We start from the raw sequence: 18,300 nt of genomic DNA on the forward strand, positions 1-18,300 counted from the left end.
CTGCTTGTCTTCACTTTATCAAGCAATAGTGTCTGTAGATCCTGAAGCAGCAGCAAAAATCAGTCCTCTCCTAGAGCTATCCCCTGTTCTCCAAGCACCCCAGCAGAAGGATGAAAGTTACCATTATAAGGATCATTTCTAGGATCCCAAAAGGGCGAAGTAGTCTGAGAGAGGTTAAATCTCCTCACTCAGGAGGCCATCACTGAGGTAGTGTGCCCATGTTTTGGTACTCAGTGAGAGGGATGGGTGGAGGATGTCCAGTGGCAGGTCACTAAACCACTTATGGGGGTTGGAGCACAACATCTGAAGAGAGGGCAAAGACACTGTGGGTATTTTGCCTGGAGAGGAGGCAGCTAAAGGGAAATCTAGTGGCAGTCTTCAGTTACCTGAACAGGGCTCAGAGAGAAGACTGATCCCAACTCTTCTGAGAAGTGCATGGCAAAAGGACAAGGGGCAATGGACACAAATTGCAACAGTAAAATTGTGATTGGATGAAAGGAAAATAAAATAACCTGTGAAGGTGGTCAAACATTGAAACACAGACTAGAGAGGTTGTGAAATCTTCTACCTCACACAGATCTGATTGACTTTTGAGGTTAGTCTTGTTTTAAGCACGGATAGGGACTAGATGATGTCCCAAGGTCCTTCCCAACCTCAGAATTATGATGTTATGAAAACCTCAGTGCTATGAATACATTTATACACCGTACAAAGGCAGGATAAAACAGATGTCTAGCACAAAGAGGAAACTTTGGTAGCACTTGCTGCTTAGGGATGGGTTTTTTGTGTCTACACTCTCAAGGAAACTCTGAATATGAAGATGACTGGGATAAGAGAAGTCTATGTATATCTAATGTACAGCTTTTTCAAATATTTGTTGAATATCTGTTCGGAAAAAAACCCAAATTTTTCACTCCAATGGGAGAAAATCTGCACCCACTCACCTTCTCCAATTCTTTTATGTGTATGCTATTCCAAAGCAATACACTCTTTGAATTAAAAGGATCAAAAATATTCTACTCAGAAGCTTGTGACATAATTTTATTGTATTTTGTAGCATTCTTTCCATGACATGCCTAATACAACACTTGTAATCACTACTGAAAGGATTGTATGAGGGCATTCACTGCACTTACAGCCAAATTTGATAACCAGTAAGCAAAGAGGCAGTTACAGTTCTTATTGTTCTATTTTATTTTTTGTAAGTGAGCATTTAATGTCCAGAATAGCAGCCCAGGATCAGAACAAACTTACTGTCCTTAACATTATTATGTTCTAGGTAAATATGAACATATTCTAAATGAAAGATGGTGAAAACCTCATGGTTTGTGGAAGTCCACAAGCGGTTTCATGGAACATTCATATGTGCCTAACCACTGCACATTTCTGTAGCAACACATTTACTAGCTAAATATGGATATATTTGTGCTTATTCCCCTAGATTATTTGTAAAGCATATAACCCATAAGACTAAAACTGAGATTTGTGGGATTTTTCTGAAGTATATGTCAAAAAGAGTTTTGTAGGGGTCTGTTGTCTGTTTTACTTTTCCTTGCTTTGTGTAGGTCAAGTTTTAGTCCTATAACTGGAATAACTTCTCTAAGTGACAGCATAAATGACAGCCATTTATTGTGGGCTTTTCCCAGCAGATATTAAAAAATCTCCTTGAATGCAAGCCCAATAATGCTAGATTATCAAATTACACATCCTGAGCCATTTCAGCTTCCTACACAGAAACTTATTTCCACCTCTCCCTCCCAAAAACCCCAAACCAAACAACAGATGCAGATTAAATTTGCTAAACTTCTACAAATAACTGGCAGCACTGGGACATTGACTGGGATTTGCTATACTTTTGAGTGACCAAACACAGCTTGTTCTTTTGTTGTTCCCCTGTTCAGGTATTTGTTTGCTGTATCTGACCGGATCAGGACTAACAGAAATAAAACACTGTGTGTTATATTTGAAAAAACTACACATACAATCTTAGATACCAAGAACTTTCCATATAATTTCTCTCCTGACACTCAAAACATCTGTCATCATTGTGCCTCATCTTAAAAAAGTTACATTTCTTTTTCTGAGACAAAAATACACTGAGATAGGAGTACAGAATAGCAGAAAAGACTCCCAGTTTACTAGTCTGGCAAGTATATCTCAGAGCTGACACTCCATTGCGAGGGTCAATACAAGGTAGTTTAGCCATCTGAATGTGCTTTACAAATGACAAAAAAAAAATCCAGTTTGTAACTATTGAGAAATATCAGAAGATACTTAGAACATAGTAAAAATTAAACATTTACTGGATTATTTTAAAGTATATTACTAGAACCAACAGGACATAACTTTAAACAATGTATAAAGTATTATACATAAAAATGCATAGATGTACAGTAAATATGTTCATTTATACGTAGACAGAGTAATATGTACACATAGAGTCTGTTGTGCTTCTGTAACTCTAAGCAGTAATTCCTATGGTATATTGTTTTAAAGCAGTTTTATTATACAACTGTTTCAATGTAGCAGGTGCTGAGAACAACATACATTAACACTAAGTAGGTAAGTCATATCGTTTTACTCTTGAAATGTACAAATACAGGAAACAAAGGCCATAAATGCAACAGTACCTACACCTCCAAGACTTCTTTTTTAAAAAAAAATTATTTAAATATGCACAAGTCCGCCTAATGGTGGTACATAGGTTTCTTTCCTGCTTCCTTTTCATGTCAACACACTGACCATGCACTTGGAACAAAATCTTTGATGCACTTCAGCACCAATTCCACTGATTCAACTCAGTGCTCTCCTGAACTTGAAGTCTTCAGGTCAAAAATGAGAAGAAAAATATAAAATAAAAAATATATAAATAAAACAAACAAGCTTGTGGGCTTTTTTTTTTTCACAAGTTATTTGCCACCAATACTGTCAAAGCAGCTGAATCGTAGTGCATCCATGGGCAGGAGCATGTAGCAGCTTTTGTGCACTTCGCAAAAAAAAATATATTAATGAAAATCAAGTCTTTACTGGCTTGTTTTATCTGTTGCTAAGAAGATGCTGTGCTGCTTCTGAGCCCTTTCCATCAAATTCTTTTTCTTCTTTTTCTTTTCCTTTGTTTTTGCTGGCCTTCTTCCTAAAGTAAAAAGGAAAAACAATATCAGAGTCAATTAAGTAAAGAATACAGAAGTGATATTAGACTGCATCCGAAAAACTCAGTCGCACAGAAATTATTGACGGAGACTGCAAAGGTAACGCTAATGGCTAATGAGCTTTGATCGTCAGTGAAAACAGAAGTTTTCAATGATGCGGTAGAAGAGGAAGCAGGATCCTTGACTGTCATCACTCGTCCGCAGGCACGGTTTTGCTGGTGTGAGTAACTGTGTTGATGTAGGTCTCGCTTTGGGCAGGGTAACTCACGCAAGCAAAGTTATGCAAGTGCCTGGGGCCCAGCGCCAAGCGAGTACGTAGACTCCTAACTCACTGGAAGCTGGATGCCTGCCTTAGAGCCTTGCGTAAACTTGCTTGAGTGAGTAATCCTACTTAAGTCAAGTCCAATATATCCGTGATTTCTACGAGAAGTTAGGTATTACAGCCCAAGTATTAGGTTGGATGTCATCCTACGTGCTTTGGCAGGAACAGTGCTGCTTCTGCGAAGAACTGCTATTATTGCTTATTAGTGCACTGTGCCTCATTCTCACAGCATATTACTGTGCAGAAACAAAAATTTCATTACACACTCTGTTATTGGAAGATCACTGAAAAATAACCAAAATCAGGCAATCAGGATCGATGCAGGAAAAAAAATTCTCAGACTCCTGTTATAGGTAAGTTTTTTCCTGTTCAGCTCTAACAATAAATCAGTGCCCTTTAGTTCTCTCAGCAAAGATAGCATGGACTGAAAAAAATGCTAGATATAAAGGCCCACATTCAGCAATGCATTACCTTTTAAGTATATGCTTAAATCCTATCAACTCTAGTAGGATTTAAGGAGACGACCGAATGCTGTCTGGAGTGAGAACAGTCTGGGTTTTCTTGGCAGTATCATTTACTGAAATATGTGATCAATGGTAAAAAAATAAGGTTATTAATCTCTAGAGGTGCCAGCATTGTAAACTTTCAGGAGAACTAAATTAACTTAAGACAGTAAAAGGAAATTCAAGTAGCAGACAACACAAAAATGTGAAAAATGCATTTTTCATCTACAATGTCAGTACGTTATTGATTAGGAGAAATATTTGCCAGTCTGGTTTTGTCTTACTTCCATATTGTTTCTTAACTAAAAAGGCCCAAGTCAGTATGAAGCATTTTTCTCTATTTGATAATAACACTGAATAAATCCAATTCTAAAATTATCAAAATTTACAATTCATTAAAAATAGAGGGTTATATACTTGAGATTATGTATTTGTAATATGCAGTCTAGGCTACTATTCTCTAGGAATTATTGGAATACTCGTATATAAATTAGGACAGGACATTAAGATAATGAGCACATAAGTTCAGTCCATATTAAAATCATAAGGGTACTTGGACTTCACTTCTGCTTCTCATTAAAGTCTGGCATTAATGCTACTGTGGCATTTTGCCATTTTTAAATCTAGCTAATCCTACACAGTAAAACCTCAGTCCAACCAATCATTAATCAAAGCAGCTTCTAAGTTAAAACTCTTTAGTAAAACGGTATCTAATGACTAGGCACACCTAATGAGGTCAGAGGGAAGGAATACTTGACACAAAGTGGCATTACAACAAGATGGTTTCAATTACACAAATTTCCATATCAAAATTTTATTATGGGGTTCTACGAGTTGGTATATTGTAAGGTAATAGAACTGGGATGAATGTATAGTAGTCTATCTTGCACTTTAAATATTCTGATTTTCTTAGCCTGAATGAAATATTTTTTAAGAAAGAAGTAGATGAGATGAAACAATTTGAAATGAGTGACAACAATGCTCATCAGAAGCAGAATCAACTAGACCTTTAGTGGAGTTTTGCTATCCTGTTTGCTCAGGAAAACCTGACGTTTTTCACTGTACAGACAAATTAGTAAAAGAAATATAAACTCTAGTCAGTGCCACATCTAGTTCTCTCCATGATCTCCTCCAGAGAACTATGGTAAATGCTTACTGTAAGTTAAAGGAAGATTCTATTCTTTTTCCCCTCAAAAGCACAGATAAAATACACTTAATCCACTCAGTAGCTATTTGTCTAAGCCTTACAAAGTAAGGCCATAACGAGCATCAAAGCAAATTGCCAGCATGCTCCCCATACAATATCCTTAAAATAGAAATAAACTAGACTAGATTTCCATGATTTGACATGTCATTGTGCAAAAAACCACCCTACTGTGCTTCTGCTGCTCTGCAGCCATCGTCCCCACGCCTGTTTTTGACCCACAGCACAGCGAAGGCAATTATTTCCTTTTACTCGTGCCATGGAGTACCAACCCGTGCAGAGGCAGTACCACCGAGCCGTTGACACCTGATAACTTGTTCTGTTAGTGAGCTCTTTGGCTGCTCACTATGTTTCCAAGCTCCCTGTTGTACAGAATGTTTCATTATTTCCAGGACAATTTTAAACATCACAGAGAAAATCCAGATGGCTGGCGAGGCTAACAGCGTCCCAAACTCCAACTTCCATTTTAACCAGAAAACTAAATATAAAAGGCATTTTTTAGCTAACCTCAGGTTCCCATATTGCTACTAGAATGCAATAGAGATTAGAGATTAGCAAGAAAAAGTGACTCTAAAGACTAGAGAGTTCAAAGCATGCTGCTGAAGTCCCCACACATGAAAACATTTATTAAATTCAGATTTCAATTACAGTGCTTATTTTGTCAGCAGAAGCACAGTGAACTGAAATCACCTCCAAATATCTTGCTACAGACCTCTTTTGAAGAACATGATTTTGTGCTACAAAAAGTAGATCCTCAAAGAGGATCTGGGAGCCAAACTCTTCCAGTTGCCCAACTGGAGGGCAGTGGGGTAAGGAGAGCCAATGGAGGAGATGCTCCCCTGGGGCCGGGATGGCAGGTGCTCCCTCCACTCAGTGCCAGGGGTTGGGTGTGGAGACCCTGGTGGGCAGGGAGTCTTCCTCATATGGCCTGCCTCACACCTTGCCACCTCACTGCTCCTGAGAGCAAGACCTGACCCCAAGCCCCCTCACCGTGGGAAGCAGCATGGCTCTGACTCTCTAGACTTTGCTGGGGCAGTTGAAAAAGAGTGGAGTCTTAGCAGCAGTGTATTATAGCCCAGAACTTGCTGTTGCACACAGAAGGCAATTCCTGGCTAAAGTAAATGATAAGGAAAAGGACTCCATCCTTCTAGAGGGGTTTTATCACTACCAGTAACAAGTTATAGTATTACCACAGAAAGTGACAATATCTGAGATGTTAAGTCTAATCCACCTATCCCATAAACTCCTCCTGATTAGAAACAGCATCCAAGTGAGTAAATTGTCCAGCACAGCCGCCTGGGACCCGCAGCCAGGACCACCCTTTAAGTGACATTACATCTTTCCCAGTGACAACTCACCTGTTTCTTATCTGGCAGATAGCCACCCGACTTGCTTCTCCTCTCCAAGTCACAGGCCTCCACATCAGGTCTCATGCTCAATCGTTATTTTATGCCTGCAGACAATCTATTTTTGATAGCCTTTGGTGTTAACAGCAATGGAAGCAAATACAATAATTCATGCGAAGAGCAGGACATCCGAGCACTGCTCAGGTTACTGTTTTCCTATTTTTATTTTTATTGCATTTTCCCTTGCATGCTAACTTTTCCTTGAAAAACATTTTTTTGTCTCTGGCTGTCATTTTCAGTTAACAGAGTCAGCTCTGAACATAATTTTCAGAACTTGTTTAATACTCTGTGAAGTCCTGTGTATGCACTGAAATGCATAGGGCCTAAGAAAGATCTGAAACCTAGCTGGATTTGGTGTTCAACTATCTAGAAAATAAAAGCCTTAAAAGCTTATCTATCATTCTGTATCTCATATTTCTGCCGGGTTATTTTACCTTGTATTGCAATGTTATAAAATCCAGTTTTGCTATTTGCTTTACAAATTACCTATGAGTAAGTCCTCATTTTCTAAGTAACTTATCCCAGTGATTGATATTCATTAAAATTGTGTCTGGACCACTTGGTTCTGGTAACTGGTAACTAATATGCCATGCAATGAAACATTGTAGTTAGCTAACAATGTACCACAACTTCTAACTGTATGATAACATATAGGAAATGGTACAATAATATATAGGTAATAATGCAATTCCAACATGAATTTCTGAAAAAAATATTATTTATGCTAATAAATCCACAGCAATTGCCTGTTCAACAGAGAGTAACAGCTACAAAAACAATTGTTTGACTTCACTCTTGCTGGATTATTTTTCTTTCTTTTTATTGTTTTTTGTACCATTTTATCAGTGTTGCTCCTACAGCAGCTACAGGCTGGTACATTAGAGACTTGTGCTCTGTTCCCTGCTTTGTCTCTCTGAGGTGTGTGGAAATACTGTGTGTTCCCTCTGGATGGACCCAGCTGGTCAATTCGGGACACACATCACATTATCTGGTTCAGAAGGAGCCTTCATCACCTCCTGTCAGCTGCAAAGGCAGCTTTCTCCAGACAGAGTTGGGCAGCAGATTCCTAACACTCAGGGCACTACTGGCTCTCCAGAACTAAAATGCAGCACATGTATTCACGTTGCTCAAGATTCTTCACTCAGACAGACTCAGCTGAATTGTACTTCATCCGCTGTATAAATACTGTTTATAAAATGTTATATGCACTGCTCTTCTAACAAAATCTGTCCATTGCTAGTTTCAGGAGATGGAGAAAAACCAGTATACATCCACAGGAGGGCAGCAAGGATTTAAATATAAAACATTCAATAAAAGAAAAAAAAAAAGCAACAAGTATCTGCAGCTTTACTTCACCATGAAGTTTCTTCACAGAATTTCAGCATTTTCACACAAATTATTATTTTAGACACAAGAAAAGTTAAATGCTCCCTTCTTTCTCTTGTATGGATGACTACTGAATAATGGGACCTAAAGGTGTCTGCCTGCTTCCCTTCCCTAGATTTTCAAATGCAGAACTTTCAGTACTAGCAGCAAAAGCACAATGGTGTCCTGGGATAATAGCAGACCTTGCTATGTACACCTTTTGAACTTTTCTCCTCTTTCATTTGCCCTTTTAAGAGCTAAATATCATTCTCCTACGGCTGCAGTTCTATCATAGATCCCGTGTAGGGCAGCATCTCCTCTGTGTGGTAAGAATAAATTATTACACTCAAGTTGTGTCACTGAAGGATGGCACGTACCAGGGGAACTAATGACAGCAGTGGAAAGATGATAGAGATACTCAATCGTTAACCAGTCAGATCAAACCAAGAGAAAGTCAGTTGATGTGAGCTTCTGGAGCAGCCCTCTTGCAGGACAACTTCTGTCCTGCACGAAGCCCCAGATGTCTCATCATTTACTCCCCTTTTGCAGCACACATCAAAGTACACATAAACAGTGATTGTAAAAACCCAACAACCAGGCAAACAAAGGATTGAGTCCAGAAATTATTCACTAGAGGTAATTTATCTCCTGGGGCTTTCAGTGGGGTTAAAAATTTTGGATACTGAAACTGCCAGAGAAATGCACAAATTAAGAAACTTTATAAACACATGTTCAATGAAAGAAAAAATTTCCCCACCACTACAAAGTCAACCTCTTCCTAAAGCATGATTTACAAACCAATGTTGACAAGTGACCCGCAGGAAGAGGACACAAAGAGCTTTACTCACGTAGCAAACGGCACGCCGCGGGCATCACCACCCTCTGCTGCCTCTGAAGACAACAGAAAGGATGGTATGATCACATAGAGTACATCAGCTGCCCACAACACCACTTTGAATCCCAAAATACCAGAATTTGTAAAGGTGAGTTTTTTTGCAAAGCACTGAAATATGGTAACAATGGACTTGCAGGAAAGTTATGAATTATTTTATCAATCTTTCTTAAGTTGCAACTGTTGAAAAATGTTGAACAAATTAGGCTCTAGAACAATTACTGAATAAAAATAGAAAAAAACCCCTCATAATTACAGACTTTATCACAACTGATACAAGGAAGTAGCAAATGAAGGCACTTCTTCATCTTCAAAGTGTTTGGTTTTGCAGGCTTACTGGTCTTCTTTTGTACTTTCTTTTGCAATATTAATAGTTAATGGTAGAAATTAGACGCATTCCTGGCCTATTGAAATTAATAAAGCTATTACAATAATAGACTAAGGAAACTAGTTACCTTATGTAAAATGTATCGTTAGATGTTTTTCACACATTCTTGTCTATTTAGTCAGCTTTACTGATGAAAATCAGGGAAATTTCTGTCCTAAATAAACTTTGTAATTTCTACACAAACCATTGTGAAAGCACTGGTACTGCAGAGCTAACCTGCATGACAACTTATTCAGTTCCTGGCAGCCAGAATCCTGTTATTTTATTTTCAACTTAATAATTTCACAACTTCAGGTAAATGATTATAACCCAACCAACACTTAATATTGCATATACTTGGTGTTTGTGTAATAAAACCAGACAGTAGTTACTGAGATGAAAGCTAATTTGATAGAATCAAAGAATAATTCCTCAAGTAAAAAAATATAAAAAATAATCCAATTATCCCAAGTTTCTGTATCGTAATCCTACCGGCTTTTTTTGTTTTGACACATCCACTAAGAAATTAAAGGTTTTACTATTTGGGGTAAAAATAAGAAAAGGGAGATACTCTTTTCCTTCCCAAAGTACACATCTACTTTTCATCTGGCCTGAATAAAAAATATCTAAGAAAACTAAAATCTAATGTTCTTTCCTTCTGGACCATATTGAGTATCATCAGACATTGTCATCTGTTTAAGAAATACGGATTCCTCCACAAAGAATGGAATTTACATATCACAGCCTATTGAGAGTTCAGTGGATATTTCCTCAACTTCAGGACAAATTCACTGGGATAAGAGTCATCTTACAGTGCTGAAACACAATGAATTTCCCACAGTGTAGTTTTCCAACAAGTACAGTAGATGGCAGTGAAATATTAACTGAAAACTGCCTTCCACTTCATAATTTCAAAGAACATTAATTTTTCTTTGCAGAAATACCCGTTTACTCTACCTAGAACATAAACAACTGATTCTATTTATAAAATAATATAAAAATTGCAATAAGAACTTCACATATACAGACTCAAAGAAGAAAGCAAAAGGAAAATTAGCAAGCTTAAGATAACATGGAAACTTTCAGAAAATTCTGATAGAAGACCTATGTTTTACTGAGTATTATAGACGTGTAAATGTTAAGTCCCATGGTCCTCACAGTTGCATGAAAACCGGTGGGTATTAAATGCAGCCAAAAATGTTTATCTAATGTAGATTTTGCTCAGAATTCAATTGATATGATCATCAGTTGCACACAGGGTACTCGCTATTCTTATCTTAGTCAAAACCATGTCAGACCTGATGCTTTGCAAGCAGAGCCAAGCAAAATATTTCCAATGAAAGGCTTGGGTTTGTTTGTTTTCCTTCCTTTCACACTGCAATATAAGAGAAATTTCCAAATAATAAAAAATATTTATACACAATCCAGAATATGCACATATGTGTAAATATATCTTAACTCTACAGGCAATAACTATAGGTAAGAACTAATTGGCTTTGAACTTCTTTAGCCTTGATTTAACTCTGATCTGACTTATCACTCCCTCTGTCCGGTATTCTTTAATTTTATTCCATTTCCTCTTTTACTAGCCAATTTAATTAATTTTATCTTTACCTCATCATGTAGCGAATAAAAAATAAATTCTACTGAGACACCATTTATTTGTGGCACCTGCAATGTTTAATTTCATACTGTAAATTGCATTTTCTTCAATTAAGCGTTTCTTACAGAGAGAGACCATAGAGAAAGTCACTATCTATGTGACATGGCCAGCCTAGATGTAAAAGCTGCCCTGAGTTACATGGCTTTATCCCTAGCGTATTACAATAGCTTTCTTCCTGGCTTAAAGAGAAGCCCTTTTCCTAGACTGCCTATAAAGACCTAATACTCATAAGCATGCCAGGTTGATTTATGCTGTAACCAGTTAATTCCACTATTGCTACAGAAGGATTATTCACTATCAGAAGCTGGAGAAAGGGCACTTTTCACCCTAAATCTTGTTTCCCAACTGTCACACACCAGTTTTTCAAGGATATTAAAATTAATACCACACAGCAGTATTAATTTTACAAAAAATGGTTACATACAGTATCCAATATGGCACATTAGCCTGCTAAAGCTTCTGTTTGTGTTCTAGTACCATCCAACCACTGGCACAACTGCAGAAACAACTCCATGGCCCAGGGCAATACAAAAATTTTTTTTTTTTTTTTCCCCCACAATGAATTTAGGAACATAAAATCACCCACCCAGGTTCTGTTAACTGTGATCTGGACCAACTTTTGAAGCTGTGTTTTTATCTTTGGAAAAGGGGTGCTTGAGGAGTTCTGCAAGGAACCGAAAGGGCATCAGGGTGACAGTCCCTCTGTAACAGCATCACGCTGCACCGAAGCCCGTCCGCTGACTCTGTGGGAAGTGGCAGCACAGCTCTCCCAGGATGTTGATGTTATTTTTTCTGCTGCAAACATGCCATGGAGAGAGCAGTGGAAAGGAACAGCTGGACTAAAGGGTGAGTTTCAGTAGTCCAGGGAAAAACACGATTCCCTCCCTACTCCAAAACTGGAACAGGTACACTACTACCGTATGGTCACCAGCAAATGCAGTGTGTAACTTCTTTGGTGTTAAAGGAGACTTAATCAGACTAAAACATAAGATGCTGACTGTTTCATGCTGCCTGACAGACTGGCCTGGAACATGAAAGAACAAGAAGTTGTATGAGCATCGGCTGTTTGTGCTATTATCTATTTTATTTCAGAAGAGAAGTACTGTTAAGCCTACAGGCCTAGAGCTTTGCTGCACCCCTGGCTCCTGGCCCATCCCCGTCTCTGGCACACAGGCTGTGGGGGCCACCTCCAACTCTGCACCATTGAACTGTAAAAACATTCATCACAAATTTAAAACTACCAAACCAATTTTCTTCAATCTTCCTCCTGCTTTTTCTGGTTTTTGTTTTTTTTTTTTTCTTTTTTTCTGAGTATTTGAGCAATGTTTGGTTCAAGTCTCTGCATAATTCTTGTCACAGGAAACACTTTGCACGCCCATCCCCACAACAGCCTCCCCCAAGCAGTTCTTTAAACGTCCCCATGTTGCTGTGAGGTGATAACTACAATTTTTTGACCAACTGGCACTTGAGGCTTGAACATGAGCTAGTTGAGGACATGAGGAAACATCGGTAAATCAGGATAAAGGACCTAAGATAAACTGAGCTTAAAAATATTTCTTTTTGGCTTTCTCCAAAGTAACGCATAAACAGACCATGGGAGCACCTAAATTTCCCCCCAACTTAAGGCACTAAACTGGTGTATACCGCTCATGAAATTCTTGTTCCCTGGAAAAATAATTTTGCTCAAGGTATCATGAGCCTTTAATAATAATGGGTTTCACTGAACGTGTTGTAAAATATGTAATATCTTCTGGTTTTTTGTATTGCAAAAATTGAGTTATTGATAGGCATTCTTTTCCTTTTTTTTTTATGTTAATCAGAATATAATTAAAACCAGTCCAAAGCAGAAAATCCTTGATTTCTATATGCTTGGAGATTGTCACATTGGAAAAGTCATATTTGAAGGAAATAAATGAAGTGGTTTCAAAGTTATGGTTATTTTAAAAGGAAATTCAGGCAGAAACAAACAATTCATGCTTCACTTTCTTTAAATTACACTCTATGACATTTCCAAATAAATTCAAGTCTGCAGGTAATAGCAGCATTAGATATAACGTATCCTGTATTACATCTTACTGCAGATGCACATGGGATCATAGTAAGGACAAACCACAAGCCAAATAACCTGTGATTTCTCAAAGTTTATTATTAGACTTAATAACTTCAAGTGTCTTGTTTGCCTTGAAGCCAGCTGAACCAGTTCTTATCTGGACTTTGCTGCATCAAGATTATCTCAAACCTGCCTACTTTTTCCAAGCCTTTAAATTCAATAATAAATATCTAGATAGGAAAATTAGATAATGCCTATCTCTTTAAGAATGCTTACACTTTATATTAATATAATTGAAACCATGCTTTATTCTTGAAAATTTAAGATGATGCACTGAGGGTGAGAATTGGAGTCAAGAGAATGTCTATTGAGATCTCTTACATAAACATGAGCCACCAGACATTATTCTCATATGCTGTTGAGGCTAATAGCTTGTTGGAGAAACACATCCGGTCTAGATCTTGAAGACAAGAGGAGACGGAAGATCCACCACTTCCTCTGGTAATTGTCCCACCAGTTAATCATTCCACTGCTAGAAATATGTGCCCAAGTCCTAACTTAAAATTTAACATCTAGCTATTATTCCTCATTAGGCCTTTCTCCTCCCATCAGACCTTTCTCTTCATGTATTGTAGATAAATCTCTGCTCAACATTTTTCTGAGAAGTTAAACACATGACAGTCTTTGTGCACCTTTCTTTAAAGCTTATTTTGTAGCCTTCAAATAAAGTTTGTGACTCTTACCTGCACTCTGTTCAGTTTTCCAATATCTTCCATAAAATATGTGTCTCAGCCTAGAAGTTACAGTTCTGCTCATACATGGGATAAAATTCTTTTGCTTTTTCCTTATTACCAAAGTTACACAGCCAAGATTTGTATTTGAAATTCTTCTCTCAACATTGTTGTGAACTCATGTTAAGATCTCTTCTGAGGAACACTGGCTTTTAAGTGCCATTTCTCCTCCTGCAGGTATGCACTCCTAGTTCTATAGTTCCTTGATCCTCCAGCATAACTTTACATTTAACTAAATGAAAATTAATTGTGTTTGAATGGGACCGCTTTGCAAAGCAAGCTGTATTTTTCTTTAGGGCTACTCTGGAGTATCATTTACCATTATGCTCACTTTTTTTTTTAATTGACTGACACAAATAACAATGCTTACAGAACTGTATTAAGGCCATCATCGCTTTTTTTCCTAGATATCCAGCCAGCACGTACTTTAATTTCATTTTGTGGTAAAGATAAGAAAACTTTATAGATCTATAAAAGTCCCAAGTTTGAGCATATTCATTTTGAGTAGTTAGTCCTGATCGTGACTTTTGTGGTGCTTTTGTTAGCTTCATTTCTACAGCTGCAAATTTATATCCAAAAGGAACTCAACTGGTTTTGCAGAAGCTTTCCACACAAGAATTTACAGGCTTAGTCCTCACACAAAGAAATTTTACTTTGAAAGGAATTCTGTTTGGATAAACTTATCTGCTGACAGTATGACAAAACCAAAAAAAAAACCCAAAGCAACCCCAGCCTGGGCTGGACTTAACCGTATGCCTCCTACAAATTTTACATCAAAAGCTGCATTAAGCCAGTAACAAAATGTGATCTATCAGGAGAGCCCCATAGAGCCTCGACTTGTTATTCACGTTCACCATAAAAGCTTATGTCCAGGAAGAGCCGTGAGAAGCCTGACTAGCATTTCCAGAATAAAACCAGTATTACTGTGGTTACAGGGAACTCTGGATCCAGCTGCAGTAGCTGGGGACATTGCTGCCCCAGCTGTTCCTCAGTGCCCACCACCCAGCAATGATCACTCTTTACAGGCAGGAGAGGCTCTGATCACCACTGCTAATGCACCGATGCACACACTGGTGCCTGCAGGAAGGCTCAGACTGCTTCCCCGGGGGCTGAAGGCCACCCCACAGGCTCTGCAGGGGCTGGATGAGGAGCAGCACGTGTTCCTTCCCCTGGCACACCTGCTGGAGGTGCAGGAACACCTACAGTGTAGGGACACCTACAGTGGGGCAGTGCCAGCTTCATGTACAGCAACCATGCACAACTGAACAAAGGTTTTTTTGGACATTATTTTACTAAACTGAAGTAAGCCCTTGACAATAAATTTATCCACATGAGCGGTTCCACATGCTTAAAAGACTGAATCACGAGTACCTATTTCAACCCTAAGTGCACCAGTGTTTAAACACGTTGTATTTAAAGCCATGCATTTTTTTTACATTTCACACTGACCTGAAGAAGAACAACAAAAATAGGTTTTTTTCCTCCCCCAGAGGTAAGTGATGTGGATTTGCTCAGGGAACAGCCTGCAGCATCTCTGTTAGGACAGCCTGTTGCTGCAGATGCTCTCAGCACCGCAGCAGGCTGTCTTCCTCCCTCATATACACAGCAGCTGGATACAGCCTTGGCACCACATGATCTAAGCAGCAGTGTAACGTGGTGTCTAATAATACATATGGAGTGGACAAATTAGGTTCTCATTCTGATATACATCTGCAAGAAAGCACTATAATCTCCACCATCTTTTTAAGCAGTCAGTCTAAACTAAACCGAAAACTAAAGTTTTTTCCTGCATAAGATGTTTTAAAGCATATATTCACTGATAAAGTTGAAGAAAAGTGTGTGGATGCTTTCTATAAGAAGAAAAGGAAAAAGAATATATGAAATAAATACAGCATGTAGTTTAAAGGCTACTTGCCATAAAAGGCTTTTCCTGACTGGAAGTTACAGATGTACTTAAAAAACAGATGCACATCAAAGACTGTTGATTAGAAGCACAGAGAGAAGTAATTATCAGTTTTGTTTTTTTTTAAAAAGAAATTCTTTATTCTAATACCAATAAAATCTTAGTATGTACAGAATTATTCCATGGGTTTAATTAACCATATGAAATATATAAATGTATATGCTATTCCTGCTACACATCGTCAGGTTGTTATGGCTACTTTGGGTGTGTTTCTGATGGATATGAGATCTTGGCTTCATTATTTTGTGACAGCATTAGCTTAAAGACATTGCATAACTGAAATTTTTAGAGATTTACTTATTTTTTTGCTTAGAAGTGCCTGATGCCAATAATTCTTTGTGGGCCAATAATTCTTTGTGGGCCAGATGTGTTTCCACAGGTAGATACTGAGGCTGGTGGTCATGTCCCATAGTGCAGTACAGTACGGTGGGTACGGTAGCACAAACCACAGTCCTTGCTAAAGTGGTGGCCAGCTGCAAGGGCTACACCTTACGCATAAAATAAAGAGAGCCACAGCACAGGGTTGAATGCTGTCCTGAAACACTAGCAGGTTTCTTGGCATGTTCCGACTTGTGCCAACTAGTACTTCTCCCAAGAATGATACATTACTGTCTGTACATTGTTTGCAGACGTTCAAGAGATGATGGAAGAAACAGTTACCTGAACTCTTTAGACTTCACTAATTTCAAATTAGCTGCTGTTTTTCAAACTGAACAATTTCTACAGTTCTGATTTTAGATGCATACATGATAAACCCATGGACAGGAATACATGGACCTTAAAACCAGACGTGCAAATGTATAACTTTGGCTACATACTCAGGCTGGGCTGATACTGTTTTGAATGCTGGAAGGAAGTATTTGAACCAAGCTCAGCTAAGTGATTATCAGCTTCTCACATTGAAGTATAGCTGATCTCTACTGAATGCTAATTATTTCATCATGTTAGCAAATACTCATTTCTTGGCCAGTGCCGTGATCACAATCTGTTCCATGTGTTGATTTAAACTGTCCTATAAGATTAATAGCGGGTAACAAATGGATCATTTAGGGTGTGACATACTTACTAAATTACTTACAAGTATCCACTCCACTGTTTATTTTCTCTATTGAGACAATTAATCCACTGTTATAGCCACTTTCCTTCTGTAACACAGACTGCAAGGTAACATTTTCTTCTTCTCATTTGCTGACTTCAGGAGACTCCTTTCAAAATCCTGTTTGAATTTATTCTCCTTCCAGTTATGCTTAACTTCTTTTAGTTTCCTTCTGTATAGCTGAATAATTACTTACTCCCTAATGCTATCCAGTTACTCTTCTTTATACTGCTTTCCACATATACAGGCTTCTAACATGTGATTTCTGCTGTTGGTAATTTCTGTGTAATTAAGCTTTAGATGATCGCTCTTTCCCCAGACTCAATTTCAACAGGAAAGATAAAATACTAATATGCAGTCAAAAATGTTTGTAATAAAGAATAAGCATTTCTCCATGGTTTTTCTGCCTATGCAGACAATTAAAATCTGCACAATTACATGGATTATTAGTTAGAAATTGCCAGTGTTATAGTTTGCCTCTATCAGAATTATGGAAACACCCTAGGTAAGAGTCACAAAGCAGATCGACTCTTGTATCTCCATGATGAACATTCATAACATGCATTAATAGTTCCTTACATGTAATTAATTAAATGAAAAAATCCTGCCACCTATAAAATAAGCATGCCATACAAAAACCCTAAGTCTTAAAATGCATATTAGAATGCAGTATCAATATCATACCATAAGTTAAAGAGTTAAATTTTCATTGATACACAGTTTTCAAAGGAAAATACCTTACTTATTTGAATATTTCTAGAATACTGAAAACAGTTTGACCATTTTAAACTACTAGTCAATTTCTGCATAGATCTACCCAATAGACGAAACACACAGAAACATTTAAAAGTGATTTGTGAGGTAAGAGCAACAAAGCAATTATTCATTGTCAGGAAATGTGTCTATTTAGATTAAGTGACCATAATATTTTTTGTTTCCAACAAATACAATTCTATGATCTTTAAACAATACATTATTTTGAAATACCTAATAAATTGGATGACTGATTTATTTTTGAAAATCTGGATAAATATACAAGCGAAATCCTCGTGAATCACGACTTTCCATGCCAAGTCTCAACTACGAGGGATTTTTTATGATTAAGTATGAATTCCTGGAAAACATGGTTTATCATAGAAAAACTGGCAAAACTTTCACAGTATTTGCTCTAACAGGCGCCACTGTAATGGACTGCAGATCTATGAATAGGCCAAGAACAGAAGCTAAGACTAACATTGAACAATACAATATGTCACAAAGTGGGAAGATAGTTTTTTTCTTTTCTAAATTATAATAGATGGGATTGATTTCAATCCATAATTTACATAATGAAGAACTTAACTGGCCTGATATCATTTCTCAAAAACATTGTTTTGATAAGTGATTCTGTTCTGAAATTTCATCTGGCAATGAAAATATGGTCATCTTTGAAGAACTGATTTATTCTCTTCCTACGTGCAAGAATTACTGCTTGGGAACATAATTGAGCTTCCAAACAACAGATCAGATATAAGTTACTATCGCTAGCA

At 37.7% G+C, this 18,300-nt stretch overlaps 1 protein-coding gene across 2 annotated transcripts in view; it reads right to left on the reverse strand.

Annotated features, from left to right (window-relative positions):
• Nucleotides 1-1,023: 1,023 nt before the first annotated feature.
• The window catches only part of RSPO2 (R-spondin 2), a 98,516-nt gene continuing 81,239 nt past the window's right edge, over nt 1,024-18,300 (reverse strand). For both annotated transcript variants that reach the window (XM_014965250.1, XM_014965249.1), the window contains exon 5: nt 1,024-3,133. In XM_014965250.1, the coding sequence (XP_014820736.1) occupies nt 3,024-3,133 (110 nt within the window). In that variant the 3' untranslated portion in view covers nt 1,024-3,023. The remainder of the gene's footprint in view (nt 3,134-18,300) is intronic.

The sequence above is a fragment of the Calidris pugnax genome, unplaced genomic scaffold (genome assembly GCF_001431845.1).
Source record: "Calidris pugnax isolate Ruff unplaced genomic scaffold, ASM143184v1 scaffold41, whole genome shotgun sequence".
Lineage (NCBI taxonomy): Eukaryota > Metazoa > Chordata > Aves > Charadriiformes > Scolopacidae > Calidris > Calidris pugnax.